Source organism: Plodia interpunctella, chromosome 9, assembly GCF_027563975.2.
Source record: "Plodia interpunctella isolate USDA-ARS_2022_Savannah chromosome 9, ilPloInte3.2, whole genome shotgun sequence".
Taxonomy (NCBI): domain Eukaryota; kingdom Metazoa; phylum Arthropoda; class Insecta; order Lepidoptera; family Pyralidae; genus Plodia; species Plodia interpunctella.
In genome coordinates this window covers 5,486,016-5,508,298 of record NC_071302.1, presented here as the reverse complement: position 1 = coordinate 5,508,298, position 22,283 = coordinate 5,486,016, and the positions used below count along the sequence as shown (strand labels likewise).

At 34.7% G+C, this 22,283-nt stretch overlaps 1 protein-coding gene across 2 annotated transcripts; it reads left to right on the top strand.

Moving 5' to 3' along the window:
- Window positions 1-807: 807 nt before the first annotated feature.
- Window positions 808-20,916, top strand: LOC128672370 (peroxidase-like). 2 transcript variants are annotated; one of them, XM_053749485.2, is made up of 13 exons: window positions 808-1,113; window positions 4,916-5,025; window positions 5,285-5,585; window positions 5,997-6,234; window positions 6,629-6,791; window positions 7,430-7,626; window positions 12,883-13,078; window positions 14,080-14,277; window positions 14,673-14,956; window positions 17,129-17,284; window positions 17,723-17,843; window positions 17,926-18,106; window positions 18,890-20,916. In XM_053749485.2, exons 1-13 carry the CDS (start codon window positions 995-997, stop codon window positions 19,026-19,028), a joined length of 2,403 nt encoding a protein of 800 aa, XP_053605460.1. In that variant the 5' UTR covers window positions 808-994; the 3' UTR covers window positions 19,029-20,916. The 2 variants fall into 2 exon arrangements, with proteins under 2 accessions (XP_053605460.1, XP_053605461.1); XM_053749486.1 differs by lacking the exon at window positions 808-1,113 and adding an exon at window positions 4,617-4,724.
- Window positions 20,917-22,283: the final 1,367 nt, after the last annotated feature.

The following is a 22,283-nucleotide window of genomic DNA, read 5'->3' as shown; positions in this document are numbered from 1 at the left end:
CCAAACCATGCAAGACTGTCCGCTCAGTCTGTGCAAACTGCAAACCGGCATTTCAAGTCGAGCACGCGGGCGATGCGTGAACAGATGTTAGAGGGGGGAAGTCGCGGTGAGGGGTGACCATGGCGTGAACATGCGCACTCCACGTGCACATGGGCCTTTATTGCTGAGTCACAGAATTTATTGGATTTTTTTTATTAATAATTTTTAAATAATAAACTTTCTTGAAAAATAGTTCTCAAAATAGTTAACAACGCATAAAATTTTTGATGTAATTTACAAAAATTATGAAGAAGAAGATGTAGATAATCTAAAGGTTTAGATATATCAACCGCTGTAGCGAAAAAATCAGGAAATATAAGTATCAACGAAACCCTTGAGGCTTTAAAGAACCTCTAGAAACTTACTTACCCACTATCCTTACAAGATAACAAGCAAACTATTAGGTTATTATTGTCCTAGAGACTATTTTGTGGCAGTTGCAGGTAAAAGAATTTAGGGGCACACAAACAAAGGCCGTGGATATGTTCAAAACCACAGTCTAATTTTTTACAGTATAACAAAGTTTTAAAAGAGTCTAGAATATGTCTTAAAATTGTGTAATTCCCAGTACGTCTACTAATTTCATCATTTAAGATATACCCGTTGATATTTCAGTGAGTAAAATGTTTTTCGTATTCATATTTCAATAATTGGTATTGAATAGTTGACCTACTAACGTGTTTAATGCCGTGGACTGTGGCATAAGTTTCTTTTTACGCCAGCAAGCGGTGCGGGGAAGTGGGGCGTGACGTTGTTGTTGATTCGATCGTGTGGTGACTCCATCCAAGTCTCCAATGTTCTAGTGCTCGTTTGGCAGTAGAGGTGTTACTGGCTCCTCTGCCAATCTAATGGAACAGCGTTCCTTCCAGCCAGTGTCAGCGGTCGTATTGAACAAATCAAACATTCGTCACAAACGTGACAACTGTCGTAAACAACAAATCCTGCTCCTGCTATTATGTTGTTTAAACGGATCATTGAAGGAAAGTCCATGTTGAATGCCGACTCCAGGAATAAGTCACCGGAGAAATGTTCTAGAAGGAAGTCGGAATGCGATGGCTGTGGCGAACATTCCACGTAAGTTGTGGTCATTTTATTTCTCTGTATTGTCAAGGCTACCTATGTTGTGTTATATTATGCAGGAAGCTGTTATGAGATGGCTATGAGATTTTATATCTTACTTAGTGAGTATGTGTCAAGAATTGGTAACTTAAGTGGCTTTGATAATACAGAACATTATCAAGGCTACCTATGTTATGTTATGTTAAGTAACCATATTATGCAGGATGCAATTGAATGGCTATGAGATTTTATATATAGGTACTTAACCTAAGTAGGTATATGTCATAGAACAACAAGATTACATTTTCAAAATTTTATAGTGGTTTTTACGCAAACCCTAGACTGGGGCACCACAGCTCCGAATGTTACCAGGAACACGCGGAAATGAAAGAGATAGAATAAGAAGATAAATTTCTTCATAAAACATTAATTTCGGTAATTAAAACCTTGCTGTATATCGGTGCTAATGAGTCAAATCCAAGTGGCTATCGACACCTAAGTAGGTACTTTCCTTTTCACCTTGTCATCATAACACTGCTCAGCTCAGCTGGCAGCTGTTATTATAAAACACTGACCCACGGGCCTCCAAGTCGTTGCAAATTCACCTCTATTGTCGTAGTATGAAAATTCACCTCTATTGTTGTAGGTACAAATTGGTGCCAAAAAATTTGCTCAAAATGGTAAATAATGTAAAATAAACAGCTCCGCCCGCGGTAGCCTATGTTGGAACTATTTATCGACTTTGGCATTTAAGTACCTATACAGTAAGCAATATTAGTATCGATCCAAAAATTAAAAAAATCCGCGCTCTTAGGTACCTACCTACCTATAGTTTTAAGTATAGTATTATGTATTACTAGCTTTTGCCCGCGGCTTCGCCCGCGTGAAATTCATAGCAAAATCTCATTAATTTTTTTATCGCGTACTCTGTAAGCCTGGTAAATATATATGATTTAAATTCGGATTTTTTTCTCATCTTTAGTTCAATTTCCAGTTTCCCAGTGTCTCGTCCGGCAAACTTGTCCAATCCCGCTTCTTCCGTAATGTAAATATCCCGTACCGTTTCCTACGACTCCGACGCGACACATTGCGGAAAACATGATGGCACACATCATGTTTTCCGCAATGTGTACCGTCCCGTTTCCCACTACGTGTCTCCTTCCCATTTCCCGCTCCCACTCCCGCTTTCTGCAACGCGTGCCGTCCCATTTTCCATGACGTTTTACGTCCCAGTTTTTTATTAACCACAAACGTAAATTAAACATTTGTTGTATTAACTTATTGTTATTTATTACAAAAAGTAAGTGTGCCAATTTTCAGCTTTTTATCTTGAAAATTGTATTAAGTCCCATACAAACTTTCACCCCCCTTTTGAAGGTTGAGGGTTAATTTTCAGAAAAATCTGAAACACGTATTCAATTTTGTTGTAAATAACCAAAATCTAAATTTTCAAGTCAGTAACTTCAACGGTGTAGAACTTTCATATTAACAGTTTTTCACCCCTTTTTCTTTCTACCAAATTTTAAAGTAAATCGGCTCCGTGGATTGTTATTTTAATTTTCCTACAGGACCCTCCTCATTTTCCGGGTTGAAATGTCTATAAAAAGTTAACCCGGGATTCCGAGGTATTTTTGATCCATTATTAGTTTTTCAATTACCCTACGGGAACCTGACCATTTACCGGGATGAAATGTATCTAAGATGTTAGCCCGGTATATAAGGTACCTACATACCAAATTTCAAGCCAATCGGTCCAGTAGATTTTGAGTGATGCACGTTCAGACAGACACGCAGACAGACAGAAAGACAGACAAAAATTTCCAAAACTATAATTTTTGTAATCTATATTAGTAACTGAGTATATTCCATGACAAATTAAAAAAAATCCAATGTACTAATTTGGCCTTTCTTCAATTTTATTATATGTATTGATTGATTGATATGTATTTATTGATTTGTATTGATTGATTTACTACTTACCATTTTCTTCCTTCTGTTTCATACTCATTCATGAAACAAAAATCTAAAAAAACAACATACCTACCTATAGGTAGCTAGGTAGATATATTACCTATCTATAGTTACCTATACCTATTTATAGTGTTATGTACCTAGGTAATGGAAACAGGAAAGGTTACTTTTACCAGGCTCCGTTTACTTTTGTCCTCTTGACTCTTTTCGTCCTCTTTACTTTTGTGAAAAGTTAGGTACACTTTAGGTATAATTTCGCAGTAACTTGGTGTACCGACGGATGGATGCCATTTTTATTGTAGGCACCTAATAATAATAATCATTTACTGATCTTTAGTTAAGACGGTTTCACATAAGCAAGTAAAAATATCTTTAAAAACATTACACACCTATTTAGCATGCTGGCTATGGGTGGGTTGGTCATCTTATGCTAATATTATACTGTTATTCAATGCTTGAATAAATATTAAATACTTCGAAATATCCGTTGAACCTCAGAATCTTCGGAGTTCTAGAGGCAGACGGTGTTTTGTCGACAAATGTGAGTTTCCAATAAATATATATATAAAATGGCAATAACTTTGTAAGTATAAAAATACACTGTACTTCATTAAAAATAACTACCTAATTTTAGCGGCACTTTTATTAATAAGCGGGTACCTACTTAACTAAATGTGTGATGATGACATGTTTACTTCTATAATCGATAATATGACCGTAATTTTTTTTTGATTGTCCAATGGACTTTACTTTTTATACACAATTTATTAATTGGTCTTAATAAGTAGTGTATAATCGATAAAAAAACCTTATAAATATTTTTTTTATTATGAAACGTACCTACTTTTTATACCTAAACAATTTATTGATGTTGATTTATGATGATGGGCAATACTTGTCTACATTATTATCCCTCAATCAATCAACACAATCAATAAATAAGGCGTAATATCAAAAAGGAAAAACTTATAAGTATGACCTTAGTAATGCATTGGCTACAAATTCCTTGGCTACAGTTTTCCTTTGTATCAATCCACACAAGAATTCACATTTTTAATTTTTACTAAACGGGTCCCGTCATAAGAATTTCGGCATAAAAAGAAGGTAGCGCACTTACCTAGATATGAGTTAATCCGTCCAACTTGTCTACGTAATTGTTTCCATAATTTTATAAAGGTACTTCTTTCAAAGTTATTGTCGCTAAGTAGGTCGTAGGCGTAGACTCTACACATATTATAAATATCTGTAAAACAATAAAAAAATCTATTTCTGACTTCATCTTACACGCAAATACAGAGTTTATCACGTGAAATTTATCATAGTTAGCTGTATGTTTTGTTTCCGTAAATTAATTTTTATTTTAATATTGTGATAAGATGAGAGGTGTTTCGAATTTGAAATTAATTATTCCAATTTAGACATTTTGCGATGAATCAACTTATGGTTACACGAGCCAATTGAATAAGTTTATGTGTAGGGGCTCGTCGCCCATCCTCTTGTTCGTGACGACACCACGATAATAAGGTCGACTCACCAAAGGTCAATAGATACCCTATCTACAAGTCTTAATAAAACTGTTTACCCGCACATTTATTGACCAGTCTCATTAACAATTCCAGTTTTAGAGTTAGTTGTTCACAAATGGACGTTAGACGGTTAGTGAACCGGGTTTTATATTCTGCTAACTGCATGTCTAAATCAATGGTTGTTCAGTATTATAGTGCTTTTTACAGTGTAAATAATGACTCCGTCTAGACACGATATTACACGTTAGCAGAATCTACGTGTGTTTGATGGTGACGCTGACGATACGTTTGTCGTGTTAACATCTGTTTGTTTGTTGCAGGATACTCGAAGAAATGACGAAGTTGGTGCTGTTGGGGGTCGTGCTGTGGGCGGGGGTGACCTTCGGGGCCCATGTTGCTCCGTACCCACTCAACTTGTTGATCACAAGTGGTATGTGACACAATGACAATTTATTTAATTTACATTTAACGATGATGTAGATTTATTACTCATTACCAGCCTTTGCCTGTTATCTAACGTAGTATATTCTATTCACGTAATTTGCCATATGCAATTGTACAGACCACTATTTATTTGTTTAATCAAATAAATCTACATTCGTATTGGTAGAGCACCGTTCGACGTACGAATTTGCTGTTCGAAATTTCAAAAAATGGAACACAGTTTGACCAATCACACTCGTTCACAGATACCATACACCCGCCACCTATGTACGACTTTCCATTTCCAAGCAAAGAAATGTTGAAAAGATTGCCCCCGGTGACTACGGTTCACACAAACCGATCGATTGAAGTTAGCAAGTTAACGGTTAAGATGCTGGAACGGTTTGAGAATAACCTACAATCTGCTGGTATTGTGCCCAAGATGGGCTCAGCGGCGAAGGGTCTGGCTATACTTGGTAAACCTACGAGTGACGCCATGCATTATGAGGAGTCCTCTATGATTATAACTAAGGCCTCACAGAATTTGGTCTACACGAGATGTGGAAGGTGAGTTGACTTTGTGACCAGAATAACTTATGACTTATCTTGTAATTTATTTTGAATGGTAAATGCCTAGTCGTATGAGTGTTTACGAAGTACTTAGGTACATTGACGAAATATGTATATATTATTTATGTGTAAGTGCCTATGTGTATTGTGTAATAAAGATTGTGGTAAATAAGTAGGATTCTAAGGTAGTTATGTGTTAGAGAAACTCTCTAAAAGAAAGTTGACATGACGAACGATATTGCTTTACTCGGAGACAAGAAATACGTTATAAAATAATAAAATAAGCGTCAATGCCACCACACTATATAATACAGTTATAACAGCTGCATCATTATCAAGTAACTGTTAAAAGGAGCTCCTTGATCCACATAAGTGACATGTAAATTACAATAACAAACATTTACGCAGATACGGGCTAGCCAACGATGAGTGCGCGAGTTTCATCAGTACGTTGAACCTTCGTGACAGTGAATATGGGGGGGAATGCGCAGCCTTAGAGCGGTTCACGTGCAGGTCCAATAAGATGTCCTCCAGGTACAGGACCTTCGATGGATCCTGTAATAACCCCGTGAGGTCATCATGGGGACAAGCGCTAACCGGTTACAAGAGGCTTCTGCACCCGAGATACGCTGACGGCATTGAAGAGGTTGGTTTTCCAAACTACGTAGATGATGCTTTCGTGTAATTTTTGCAGTAAGAAGAATTTGAAAATGGAATTCGAAATTAGTATACATTTGAATTTGAATCAATTCGACCAAATAAATCCGACAATTTTCACATTTGGAATCCAGTCCAAACCTTCTTTAGAGTTAAAGTTAAAAAGTTTTGTTTTTTTTGGACAAACAGTCATTATGAAACATTTTACAATAAAAATAACATGTTAAATATAGACAAAACAGTGCCGAAAACTAAATAATAGTATAAATTTCTTAATTCTTATATTAAGTCAAATAAGTTACTTTTACTTAAAATGTAAACAAAAACAAAACTGTAGGGCTGGCTACAATGTTAGATTTCTTTAGCAAATTTTTCCATGGCAGCCCCGTCGCGCCGTAAGCCACAAGCTACTGCCGTCAGCTCGAGTAGTCAGCACCAAGCTGACGCACAACCTAGATCGACCTGATGACAGGAAGACCATCGCCATGGCTGTGTGGAGTCAATTCGTCTACCATGACTTGGCTCATACACCTGTTCGCAAGACCAGTGAGTTATTTTTTTACTGTATCCAGAGGGAATCGATTCAAAGCGCAACGCAGCGAACCAGTCGCATTGCGATGTGGCTGTATGGTGCGTCACAATGGCTGTGTGATTGGTTAGTTGCGTCTCACTGCGAATCGACTCGATGGTGAGATGTAAATAGAAAAGTCGCACGCACACAGCCCCAATAAATAAGGTTAGGTGCACGTCTATTTATAAATATGTCTTTTCATCTATAAGGTATCGTGCTAGACTATGAGAACCTATCTCAGTATAAAAAAACGGTAAAGATTTTTTAATTCATACAATCGAAGAATGTATTAATAGAGTTCTGATAAGTGATGTTTATTATGTAGATATAAGTACGTAGATCAATTATACTCAGAATCACTACATATTAATAGACATTAACAAGTATTTTCCCAGTTATTCTCATTCATAAACTCAAGTCTTTTTAATAATAGGTAAATAAAATCTTGTAACAGACCTACTTACCTAGTTGGTATACTTAACTCTTGGCAAAAAAAAAGTTTTAGACATTTATTATCACAAAATAATTTCTCAACGGACAAGCTTAATTTGCTTTAAAAAAAAAACGAGAAATAAAACTAAAACATTTTTTAAAATGGAATGTTTATACACAGTCCACACGGGCGAAGCCATCCGTTGCTGCGACAACTCTGGCCTGACGTTGACTCCGCGGTACATTCACCCAAGCTGCTTGCCCATCTCAGTCCCCAGCGATGACCCTTACTTCAAGGATCAGTACATCACCTGTATGGACTACACCAGGTCCGTGACTACCTACAGAGGAGACTGCACATTCGGAGCCGCGGAGCAGGTGAGGTCTAGAATATAAATTATAGCTACAAAAATAATTTAATTAAATACTTAATAGGTAGTTATTTTTAGGCTGTTCTTTTGCTATATCACTTTATACCTAGATGACGATTTGAATACGCTCGCTACGCTACGCTCTTGCAAAATCTTATTCATTGTTGGGGCTTTGGAATGTAAACATTTTTCAAAATGCAGTTTTGTTTGGTCATGCACAGATGTCGTGAAGGAAAGTCTTTGCTTAGTGAAATAACGCCATCAACTTTATTATCAAATCTGATAAAATTACAAACTATTATGCGATAAAAGAATATGTGTGTCAATATAAGTAGGTAGGTAGTCATTTTTCAGTACCTACGCATGGGTACGAATGGTATAATCTATGAAAGAGTTGAGTAACTGTAATCAGTTTTCTTAAATAACATCCTGTGGCAACATAAAAAGTATGCAAATATAGAATAGAATTGAAACTATTTTATGTTTTTTATTATATAATGTAAAAAATATTGCCATTTCCATGAGGAGTGAAACATCTCTTTACTTATCTGGAAATTACATTACTGGAAATTACTTCACATTAAGTATATAAATTAAATGTCATCAAGATATTTTCATTTGCGTAGTACATACATGACAGTTACTTATATAGGTAGTGATAATATTTAATGTGTTCTAGAAATAAATACAAATATATCTGTTTGTTTACGACTCATATAAAAATATACAATGACGATGAAAATGAGACCATTAAACGTCCGATGATCATTATTTATGAATGTCATTGAATGGACATAATTACCTACAGCTAGCATAGGTACTTTGTTTCATAGTTACATCTTCGTTACATAAGTATGTTCTAAGTGTAAGCTACACATACCTACAAGGAAATATAAGAAAAGATTCAACTCATAAAAGAATGGCATTTAAACTATAATAAACAATTTAATATGAAGTCCACCTATTGCACTTTTACAAATTGTGTGATGTAAGATTATTAAAAAAGATATTTTTTGAATCCTAAATTCGGTCTACTGATAAGATTTTCCCAATAATAGCACAACTAAAACAGTATCTTCAATGAGTTCGTTTTATTGATTTGAACTTCACTATGAAGTTTGATTGGAATAAATTAAGATGTGTGAATGGAAATGTTTCAGAATTCCACATGCTCATATCCTTACATATTATAAAACAAAGTCTTCTGTCGCGTCTGTCTGTTCGCGATAAACTCAAAAACTACTGCAGATTTTCATGCGGTTTTAACCACTACATAGTGTGATTCCTGAGGAAGGTTTAGGTGTATAATTTATTATGTTTTAACCCGAGCGAAGCCGGGATGGGCCGCTAGTAAGTATAATATATAAACTATATAATATATAACTTCAGTAGTTTTTGTTGTTGTGGTCACAGAACTTTATCTAGAGTGGGTCAACTCGTAGACTATTCCATTAGCAATATGATAGTACAGTTCCTAATTCCAGATCTACTGACAAGTTTTACATTTGTTTCATATTTTCTATACTTATTTGACCATCAGAAATTGATTGATTGGTCCGATATAACTTTTGTCTATTATTATACTACTCGAATTGTTTACAATTTATTACATAACGAAGGAACTGCGCAGTTATGTAATAGTTATACCTACCTACATTATTGTGTGGATATGCAATAGGTAGATTAAATAACAAGGACTTGCAATTGACCATTTATAGCTGTCTTACGAGTTGGAGTCTCTTTCTTATATATTCTACATGTAGGATTGTAGGTGTTCTCATTGAGTCAAACACAGAAAGATAAGGGGCTAGGGCTAGCGTACCCAAATGAGATAGAAGATTATTTATTGTTCTAACGCATTTGTGTATGCTACAAGTTCCCGGTCCATCTTATACAAAGCAGCAAATTGGCCTTGTAAAACTGAACACACGGTGAGGGACAAAATATATTACCACTCTGTTCCGTTTCTTCTCGAGTACCTATTTCTATTACGTGTTTCACTTTCTTCAATAAGTGAAACGAAAGGTACTTATTATGACATGACGATTTGCAAAACGAAAGATATTATGACGATTGTTCTTTGTAACAAAGATTATAGTTTTCTCTGTCTGTGTAATGGCTGTGTAATGGATAATAAAAAAAAACATCCGATTTGAAATAGTTAAAAAGTCAACTATATACCTACCTCAAATCAGATATTTCTTTTATAACTACTTATTAGAAATAAAAAAAATGTAGCGTCTTTGACAATGTGTTATGTTATGACTTATAAAGAAAATCAGTTCACTTATGAACAATGTGGTACTTAATTAATAAAAATTATCAGTTTTAGTCACAATTAATTATTGTGTTGGGGTATTTAATACATACGCATTTTATTTAAAGTCAAGAAAACAATTGAATGAATTGAAACGCAGTTCAAACACCTTTTGTCTATGAAGCACTTCCGATATGTTAAAAAAAGACAATGATATATGTTTTCGCAGCGGTTTGAAAATATTAGTTTTTATTTAAAATAAGTTAAGCGCGTATTGATTGATTTATTAAATAGACACACCTTAATAATGATGACATGAAATATTGAAATAAAAACGAAAACCAAAATATGCTAAATTGAAAATACCTAAAAATGAATAGGTACTGAATGGTAGGTATGTAATTTCCTTAATTATAATTAAAGTTATCTATTTAAATAAATATAATAAAATATTTATAGCCTGATATAATTTTTTTTTAACCTTTAAAGCGCTAACATGTTTGTTTTCGAGTCACAAGGTTATTGGTTTGATTTCTTACCAAATGAATACTGATTCTTGGAACAAATATTTTGGAACTCCGATATGGGTAACTTGTAAATCATTGAATTTTAATACAGACTGTATGAATCGGAACAAAATTCAGCTTCTTTTGTTGTTTGCTGTAATCGTTTTCTATACCTTCCGTTCAGTATCTACATACAGGTTTAAGAATTATCATTAAACTAGCCCTGTTATTCATTAAAAAGTTAAAGCACACTTACGTTTTGTCTCGTTCTGTTATTGTCAAATATTGCATCGTGCGATAGTGACAAAACATACTTTAGCTTGAAGTATGGTTATTTTCTTATAATTTTCAGGTTATTACTTTTATGTCTATTCTTGAACTTGTATGAAAACACTGAAGTCTTACTTATTTTTATGCACGTATGACCGACACATTATACCTACCTACCACTGTATGTGTAGGTGTGTGAGGTGTGGGTGTGTGAGGCAGTCTAGAATGTTCATTGATGCCTAGTTGACTGTTACTATTTAAGTACTTTTTATTTCGTAAGTATCATGTGACGAAGTATATCGCTGAATTTACAAAAACTATATTTCAGTGATAAAAGCGAAGATATATCTTGAAAATAACTTGGTATCTAATTAACTACATAGTTTTGACAAAAAGTTTGCGCCTGATCCAAAATGTTAGTTGACATACCTAATAGGTATGTCGTTATTTTTTTTATATTTATTTTTTTTATATTTAAGAAGTAAGAATTATCAACAATTTTATTTTAAATGAAATGCTGAAGTTATTAGTACTCGCCGAAGTAATTGAACTAGTAATTAAATAATTACTTATTACTTAATAGGTACATGCCTTTTTTTTCAAATGGCAGAGGTAGTATGTATGAACGTGATCTATCTCAGTTTTTGCAGATAAAAGCGGAGGCTTATTGTGGCCGGTGGAAAATTACCTTCTCAAAACAATAGAAAGTTCTGGGTTCGTGTAAGCAAAACAAGGGTTAATTTCCACTGGCGTAGTTAGCAGATTCGAGTTACTTACGTGACGTTAACCTTGTTACACTTAGCGATGCATTTCGTGAGCATTACCTGCATTTCGGTTACGGATAAGAATACATTGACTTGAATTTGGGATATTAACTGGTAATATTATTTTATCTGTATGTCTGTGGTGATAAAAAGGTTTTTAGCAAATTAGTAAATTCGTTATTATGTAATAATCAATAAGGTTAGGTAGTTAAGTGCTTTATGTATATATGCACTTATTATATTTTTAATAATAATGATTTAGATTCAGTAATGTTTAATGTTGTAAAAATGTACCTAAGTATTGATGACCGAAGTGACATAACGTTCAGAACTTAGACATTATGATGCAGAGATGCGAAATGAAAGTGAGTAGGTACATTGCGTATATTGCATGTATCTAAGTTTTTTATCACAAGGAAAAACCAGCAATGTATCTACTAGCAATGAAACCACCAAGTTTACCCATTTATTTGCCGATAATACTCAATAAAAAATAAATCATGCCTGCCAGTGTTGTAGTTAAAAAATATACTAATAAGATTTATTGCTTTAATGGGTGAAGCTAGTTTTCAATTTTAAAAAAGGAAAGGAACTGAATTTTCTTGTTGCAATGTTGCCAGCAAATAACTTGTTTGCAACAGCCGGTTTGCGCTTATTTTTATCATAGTGGCTACTATAATAGTGCGTCAGTGTGTCCTCGACCTTCAAATGTCCAGTTCTGTTTAATGCAAATAGTATGTACTCATTCAGGTTCATGCGGTTTATATGTAATACCTAAGTTAATGTTAAGTAATATGGATATTTTTTCCCATTTCTGCTTATGATAAGATCTAAGTACCTACTTAGGTACAAATTGAGGTAGGTACCTCAACAGGTATGTAGGTACATAAATTTGTCTGTTTTTATGCTTGCTTCAATACGGCTCCGCGGTGATTTTTTTTATTTTAGACGGTAGTATTGGTTATGAAATTAAAACAGGTATTTACATGGAAGTGAAAAATACTTACATATCAGGCGGTTTGGTACACATGATGCTACGTCAATTCAAATAATGCTTGTCTAAAAATTTTATAGGTAACTGTAAAACCTTGTTGACAATGTTGTAACTTTTTAGAATACTACTTAAATGTTTATATCCTATAGTCCTACTGCTGGGCAAAGGCCTCCCCTCTATTTCGCCATCCATCCCTATCTGTTGCGTATCTCCTCCAATTTTTATCTATCTCTCTCCATCTTGAGCGTCCGACCACTTTTTGTTCTGTGGCGGCTTCTTTTTTGTCGCCAGCCAGCAGCATTCTGCGGCTATTTTAGCTCTTTCCTCCTGCATTCTGAAAATGTGGGCCACCCAGTACCACTTAAGTTTTATCTCCAGTAAACTGCGCTTTATTGTTCGCTGACAACCCACAAATAACTAAAAAAATTATATATAATTACTTAATATATACTTATAAGTATTTGTTATACAGATGAATCAAGCCACCCACTTCCTCGACGGGTCCCACATCTACGGTTCCAACGGGCGTGACGCGGCGGCTCTCCGGGAGAAGACTGGTGGTCTACTAAAGACCTCCAACATTGATGACGAGATCCTCCTGCCTCTGGCCAACAACCCCACGGAGAAGTGTCTGGTTGAGTCCGATTCTAGCACCTGCTTCAATGCCGGTAAGGATAATTTTTGCGTGTACTAAGTTGATTATTAATGTAAAAATAATTGAACAAAATTCCGATTTCCGGAACACTCTAGAAAGTTAGATAAATTGGGAACCGTATCTTTTGGGTTCATGGGTGTATGTGTTTACATAATGATATAAAGGCTATGCTAATATTATGCTGATAACGTAGAAAAAATATCTACTGATATGTTGCTGATAGTTTAGATAAAAGTCTTAAATAGGATCATTTTATTTCACTGTGTCATTCAAGCGATAACAGGAAACATTTACGTAAGTATCTCATGATACTATTGGTATAAAAATGACAGTTTATGGTTGGCCATAAAATGACGATTTTATGTTTTAATAGCTTTCGCATGATTGAATCATGGCCTTGGCGTGATCATCATTTTATTCGTCGATTATTCTGATTGGGACATTGGATTGGGAAGAATATTTGATAAACTAATCCCGACTAAGTTTACCGACTCATTGTTAGCAATTATATATATTTAAGAAATCAGTTATTAACACCAATATCAAAATGTTCTTGTCTGTTGAAGTCCTTAATAGTTTATGGTTGTCATGCAAAAAATTACGTACCTATTTAAAATCGATGTTATGGATATATACTATCCTCCTGTCTAACCGCATAGGTTTTATTGGGTAAAATTGTAAAAAAATTAAATAGAAATCTAGGTTAAATGCGTTATGAGTAAACCTATAATAATTCTTATAGGTTTACTCATACCGTCGGTAGTCGTTTTGGTATTAAGTTTGCATGGGAAATCAATACTTCGAATGCCCAACGATTGAAATTTACAACCACAACGAACTATAAAACGTGTTATTTTTGCTTAATATTAGTACTTTACTTTAGAAAAAGAAATACTATAAAAAACAATATGTAAATGCTAACAATAATATGAACTTAAGTTTATACCGGCCACCTGCTACCTATAATATCAAAAATGCCTACCTATATACAACTTTCATAATATTCTATCATAGGTGACGTCCGTGTCAATATGTACCCCTGGCTGACCGCCATGCAAACCCTCTGGGTCCGGGAACACAACCGCATTGCACGCTCCCTCGCCACCCTCAACCCCGGGTGGAACTCGGACAAGCTGTACCATGAAGCTAGGAGGATAGTCGTGGCTGAGATGCAGCATATCACATACAAGCATTGGGTGCCTGCTCTTACTGGTAACATTTTTTGCCATCTGTAATGTACTAAATAAAAATAAATAATAGTGAAGATATAATTGGAATGTTCCAATTTTGTCATTCTTTATTCAAAATGATATCACGCCTTCACGTCAAACCGAAGCATATCGGGTTGAGGTGTTTTTTGGATGGCTGGAGGTTGATAGGCTACTTATTGCCCTAGGTGGGCAACATGTAATAACTGGAGTCGGAAAACATTGTCTCCATGAATTTGAATCCTATTGCCCGCCACAACTCAACAGAAACCATTTCAAAATCTTTACTTTTGTCAAAACCTTTGTTAAGTTTACTCAAAACCTTTTTTCGGTTAACCGAACACCAAGTTCGGTGCCACTACTGCTACTAGAGGCTACATAATCAAATATATTTTCCAGGCAAAGCCTTCGATGAGCTTTACGAAGGATATGACACTGGCTACAACTCGGACATTGACCCCACCGTCACTAACTCCTTCGCCACAGCAGTATTCCACTTCGTCAACAGCCTCCTGGACCAGGACGTGCAAATGATCGATGACAACAATGATGTGACGTCATCCCGCCTCATGGAGAACTTCTTCAAGCCAGATCTGTTGGCGAAACACGGCGCTTTGAAGAAGATCCTGAAGGGAATGATCAGTCAAAAGAGTCAGGAGCTCGACTTCAACTATGATGACGACGTAAGTATTAATATCATTTAATTTGGATAAGATAGATTCATTTTAAAAGAAGCAATATACAGTTTTAAAAAAAGTAAAATCATTAATAAATATGATGCTCCCCATCAGTGCATACCACTCAATTATATTACATACCACTTACATACCACTTAATTATATTCAGTATTGGTTCTACTAATCTACACAAAGTCTATATTACATCTAACAAATAGTATGTATGTATTTTCATATTGTCTACAATAAGTAAATAAGGAATAGATTAATCTTGTGAACTAATAGAAAAGGTGTTCCTTCTTCTGTTCTAGTACTAGTTCGGGTGGCTAGTTAACTTAAGTACTGTACTAAAACCAAAATATTTCTATAAGTACATATTATTCCAAAGTGTACACGTATGTCCATTGCTTGAATATACTAAATAATCCAAATAAGTCGTGAGAAGAGTATTTCGATTTATCGTGATTCGATTAATCGATTTATTATAAAATTGATGTTATAACTTTAATGAATGCAAACCCAGACAATATTGATCAACACCCGTTGTACAAACGAAGTTTGTAAATATTAATCTTGTTATTTGTTTAATTATATTATTCATTCATTGCGAGTATTGTTTCCTAATACGTACATTCTTTTGAATGAATTCAACTGGATAGGAATTTAATAATAAAAGTTAGGTACATCAAAACAGTAAAAGCTGAATTACGTACCTATAGGTAACTAAAACATGCTCACTTACAGTTATATGTATGTCTATATATACAAATCTCAATATATTTATATACTTAAACTACATATTCGATGTACAAGATTTGCCCGTTCATATATACCCGTCAAAATAAATGAGTAATATAGTAATAAAATGTTCTTATTGACAACGTAGATGTAAACAATATTGATAAACAGTAAGTAAACAGATCAAAGTTTTTGTTTACATTATATTAAACTCGTGCCAATTAACGATGTCTCTACGATACGTACCTACTTAGGTAGACACCGGGGTCTCTTTTCTTGATAATTATTTTAATTAGGTAGTTATATCCGCATTCCATCGAATTTGTAGTTATTTGTAAGATATCTTTGTTACTAAGTATAGTAGTAATAAATAGAAAGATAACAATAAACTAGTGATTTCGGATTTGAACTGATGCGGTTTAGAAATCTACTGCAAAGTAGGTATTTAGCAAATTTCATATAAATATAATTATTATCTATTATTTTTCTGACTATTAGCTGGAAATAAATACATCCTTAAACACAAATAAATATAGAATAATTGGTTAGATTTTAAATTAGATATTCTGATTGTAAAATTGGTAGGTAGGTAGTTAAATTAAACTGCCTTGCTGCACCTCAAACGACCTCTGGCTGAAACGTATAAATAAATATACTTTTGAATAAATTAGAAGTATTATATTAGCTATAACGTGTACCTATTTCTCATGTAGCTATTGTTACTGTTGAGAGTACATTCACTTTTTTTGTATAACAATGTACGTGCTCTTATCTTGTTCGAACATTTTTTGTATAGAGTACTCGTATGTTCTTGTAACTACCATAAAAACATGTTTACAATAACATTATTTTAGAAATACGTATTTATATCACTTATGATCTTTAAACTTTCTGATATTTAAACCTTGAAATAGTTTATATATGTTACGTGATATGTGTCTTAATTTAGTCGTCTAGACCTAGTTGTTCTTTCTCAACTCGGTACAACAAGTGGACGCATGGTCTAAATGCGATTTAGTCGTACCGGAAGGATAGTCATATTAAGATATCGTCCAATAGATATAAAGAGAGACCTGATAGGTGCAGTCGGTCTTATGGTTAAATGTAGGTGTAAGTGAGGCGTAAGATTACATTAACGCGTCACCATCTTCTGCTGTCTTCCGTGACCCAGTGTCGGTTATAGGCTTACTTACGTCTGTGCCAGCCTTCTCTGTCCGAAATTGCAAACAACAACTGGATAAGCTGCTGTCGCCAACACTATCCTTTACACTGTCGACCCATTGATTTTTGATATCTTATAGTTAATCTATACTGAACAGTAGGTAATTGGTTGATTCTTGTGCACCCCTCATTCATTTGTACATGTGATTTCTTATATTTTATCTGTCAATAATAGGTAGTTGGTGTAAGCTTGTAGCAAAATGTTTCTCTATTATCCAGCTCCGCAACCGTTGGCTGGGCGGGCTGGACGTGCTGGCGGTGGACGTGCAGCGCGGACGCGAGCACGGGCTGCCCGGCTACGCGCAGTACCGCGCGCTGTGCGGCCTCGCGCCCGCCGCCGCCTTCCACACTCTGCACGACGTCATTCCTCAGGAGGTCAGTACTCTCATGGGGACACCCAGTAATCCTTCTTACGAAAACTTGCGCCGCTAAGACACCGGGAAAACACTTGGCGTAAACCCGTTTAGACTCAGGGAATTTCATAGTAGAAGCTCCACTAGCCAGAATCGAGTGCGAAGTTGTAATGGCATCAGAACGCTTTTCTCCTTATAGGCTCTTCAGGCATTTTGAGCAATATAATATCTACCTTCCCGCTCTGCTATTTGAACTTATTTCCTTGATTTCACACCACTCTGTGAGTCATAAATGTTTTCAATTGTGAAGGTTAATGGTGGCAAGGTGATAAACTTTAAAGGAGGTCATTTTCAACAATATAATACAAATAAAGCATATTTGTATTATATTGTTGAAAATGACCTTTGGAAATCATAAAATACGAATGTTTCTATTCATTTTCCTGTTTTTTGTTTGCAGCTCGTAGACAAGCTATCTAAAGTGTACGAGCACCCTAATGACATCGACCTGGTTGTGGGCATGATGGCTGAGACGCCATTGCCTTCATCTCTTTTGGGACCAACTGCTACCTGCTTAATTAGTGAGTACATTCATCAATTGACGTAGTACAATGTTTTAACAAATATTTTATTCCATATTGAAACGAAACTGTCCGATTGCAGAGGAGCAGCTGTGGCGCACGCGCGCGGGCGACCGCTACTTCTACTCGCACCCGACCGAGGCGGGCAGCTTCTCCAAGCGGCAGCTGTCCGAGCTGCGGCGCGCGGCGCTGGCGCGGCTGCTCTGCGACAACGTCGGGTTCATCGCCGTCCAGCGCGACGTCTTCCGCCCACCTTCTGAGAGGTAAACAATATTACTGCCACTTTTTGTCTATAAGTACTTTACAATCTAGGAGTATAATGTTTGTAATTTTTTAATTAGATGCGCCTTGGGGTTTTTGTAGTTCTTCGATTAAAGTATCCCGTGACGTGCTAGCTTATAAGTATTGTAACCGTGTACCGTGTATTATATTATAACGATTTTTTTATTTTATGTCTTTATGTCATGAAATCAAATCAAAAAATAACAACATAGTTTTAAGAATTGAACAAGCGTTACTAAATATGTACATGTACATTTAAAACATAATTATATAACTTAGTGCGCAGAAGTTACTTATTATCATAAACTAAGCCTAAAATAAACTCATATTATTTAACTTATTACATAATACTTATGAATATTATCTACTATATACCTAGCTACATTTTTGAAAATAGTTCAAGGTTTAGTTTTAGTTTGAACAAAACAAATGTAATCAAAACATTCGCTAACCATAATGCAATATTGTTAGGTATACGTTACATAAGATAATAGAGGTATTTTTTCTCGAACTGAATATCGATTTATTTCACTGTCAATAACCGAATGAATGATATACTTCACTATTGACTTTCTAAAATTTTATTATTAGCTATTATTTTTTAAATTTTTGTTTGAAATATTTTTGTTGCACATAACTTATTTCAAAAAGTACAGGATTTTGTTTTTCAAGAGAAAATCGGACTCCATCACATGATGAATCTCTCCCAGTCAACCGGTAAGCGAAAAAAAACGTATGTAAAAGTGTTTTACTCCTTTTTCCAGCAACCCCATAGTGTCCTGCGAGGAGATAAAGAAAGTTAACCTTGAAGCATGGCAGGAGTCCTCCTCACAACCCGACATCCTCACTCGCACCAACAAGTGGCTTAAAAACAAAGTGGGTACCGGCAACTCTACTAAATAGACTAAGATCTTACGCCATTTCTAGTCGAAAAACTTTAGAGGGGACGAAGGACCAAGACGAGATGTTAGTTAACTATAGTATCTGTTTTGTCACGTCATACTATTGCTACGGATAGAATCTGGTTTTGGCTAATTTAAAAAATGCTTGGTTTTGGTTTCGCGTTTTGGAAAAAGCGGAATACGAACGATTACTAGTCTTTCGACTAAAAATTGCAATACGCCTAGTTGTTAATTTAGTTAATTTAGTTTCCCATTATTGGACGCGGTACAAGTTGTATGCCTCGGTGAATTTTAAGACTGATTTTGCATTGATTACTGTTGGCATTATTGTTATCATGTAACTTGTATATTTTCTTTCAATATACAGTTCTTATTCATATTGGTTTTCTTTCGATAAGTATCCCAATATAGTTTGAGCTGCTTTTGTACTTATTTTCAAAAAATCTTTGGTCAACTGATATCAAGTGAAAATAAAAGCAACTTGTGCCGTAGTACTAAGTACAGTGATTCAGTATTGGTTGTTTGTATTGTATAATGCCTTATAATCTCGTTCCTAGTGTGAACAATATGAAGTAATTTAAGGAAATTTTGTATAAATAGCTTGTTCGTACAAATGCAGCCTCTTCGTGAATTCCAGGATGCGACTCATTAATACGTCAAGAGATTAAGTGTATGTAGACAATAGTTTGGACCCCAATTATGCTAATAACTTTACCTCTATCGTTTCGCTCTTTTTCATCGTTTCGGTATCGCGAAAACAGTTTGATTCTTGGATCGAAACGATCAGTTTCGACCCAAGAATCAAACTCTACTATCAACCATCGTTGCCGGAGCCATAACAAGATTCCAAGATAAAGTTGTAATTGAATACCTTAGCGAACAAGATAAAGATGCATTCCAGTTAAAGTTATTAGTGCGATTGCCCTGCTGTAGTCATAAGGTTGTACTGTGTAGTACAATGGCTGTGATACACGAAGCGTGGGTGAAACCACGTTTCTCTAGACATATCGCATGCGCGGTGGGTCCTCTAGTTCCATATGTTAAAAGATCAGGGGACTCTTTTCATGTTTTGTTATAAAAATATTGTGTTTAAAAAAGATTTTAAAATTTAAAAAACGTTTCTAAAAAGAATATCTACGTGATAGTTTATAACTATTTCGTCGTGATTTCGGTGAAGGTTATGTAAAAATTCAGCTCCTGAGCAATTTTTTCAGTTAGTTTTATTTCAGAAGCCGATTTTTTAATGGAAATATCTTTTATTTCAACTTCCCAAAATAAATTTTGTGAAACAGATTAAATTTTTTATGAAAATCTAGATCATGTTGTTATTATTATATAAGTAATAAATACTTTAATTTTCCGTCTCATTACAGCAATCTCAAAAATGATAGAATGATATAAACTGAGTGATGCATGGTAATCTTACGTGGATCGTACAATACCTACAGTAATTTTATGAAATTTTATAAATGACCTGAGATCATTATGTATATACAATTAATATGACAGGCGTTCAAATTCATATAGAGGCTTTGGTGCATGTGGCATGCTCCAAATAAGTGTTAATAGTAAAATCAATAATGAAGTGTATTTTTTTCAATGGACATAACATTATTTTACACAATTTGCATCACTCAATACTTCGTAATATGTCACTGATTGAACTAAATACTTAGTTATACAATTATAAACATCTAATAAAATCAAGGGGCTTGCATTGTTACCTTTTGCTTGACAAGTTTATTGTTATTTTATCTAAAATAAAACTGCTTTACGGTGACATATTGCTATAAAAATATATAATTATTTCTTCAGTCAGGGTTATATAAATCATTGCGTTAACGTTAATTATCTTTTATACGATATAAAATAAAGACTTATTTAATTAACGACGGTTTTTATTGTCCAGATATTTTTTTTACCATTATATATAGCCCAAAAAAAGAAAAGATTTTTTTTATTAAATACTTAGTAGGTACCTATATTTTTTGGTACTTCCTAAAAACACCAAAATGTCAAAAAATTTGAGAAATTTGACAGCGTAAGTTAAAATAACTGTTAAAGTCATTCACAAAATAACATAACATCCTGTGTTTTTACCATGCGATTATTGCTACCTTGATGAAGCATAAATATGAAAGTGGTGAAACAGCGCCCCTAATACATACATTGAAAAACGCTTCGGTAATGGAACTTGCTCCTTGGCGTCTATTAAGATGTCGTAAGTTGAAATTGCATTTGCATCATAATCTCGGACTAGGGTGGTCTGAAGTGACTAGAAATGAGGACGTGGCTCCTTGTCTAATCCATGCACGTTCTATACTCTGTCTCCTTCCTTGAATTACAGGAATTTCCTTCGTTGAATTAGCAGGTTTGTAACTTAGTTTACTTTATCTCGGAAATTTTAACAATTGACAAAATTATTTTGCCTAAGAAAATCGAGTGGAAGTGGCTTAATATTTATTTAATAAGCTCTCAAATTTTATTCTTCCAAAATCTACCCGCATCTTTTGAACTTAAGACATTTCAATTCATATTATTATGTTGATTGCACGCGTCTATTTTTTGGAACTCAAGAAATAGGAGTTTAATATAACCAAATGAAATTAAGTAATTTACTGACGAGTACCTAAGCACTTCATTGGACACAACTTTACAAAACTGATTTAATTTTTAATATAGCTTGTGATGCTAGCATACTACAGCTATGGTTATTATATTATCCTCTACATACCAAGAATGCCATAGAACTACGCATGTGGTAATTCAAGGGACGACGTAATTGATGGAGAATTGTGCTCAAACTGTATTTGTTTTCAAAATTGAACAATGACACTGTCACTCCTAGCAGTTACTAACGAAAATTAATTCCAATGAATGTTAGATTTCGTAATTTCTGCCTCTTTTGCGAATCTATTACGAATTTGTTTTACTTACCTCAGTACTAGTTATTTACCTCAATTTTGTAAGAGGATATAACTTTTTGTTATTTACTTGGGAGACTTTGGTGGTTTATTTAAATTGTTAAATGCTAATAATCTATACAAAGAGTGTAGCTATACAAAGAAATACCAAAAAAAGTTTGTCTATGTGTTGGCGCAGCGGTCTGAATATAGGTTGTGACTGGACTGTATTTATAAGGCGCTGAGTTTGTAGATTAGAATTTATTCTTTGGACAATGGCGCGTACAAGATGTGAGTTAGTATAAGATGGCGAGCGACGGAAGTACGTCGCGGCGCCTCTCCTCCTTGTTGCC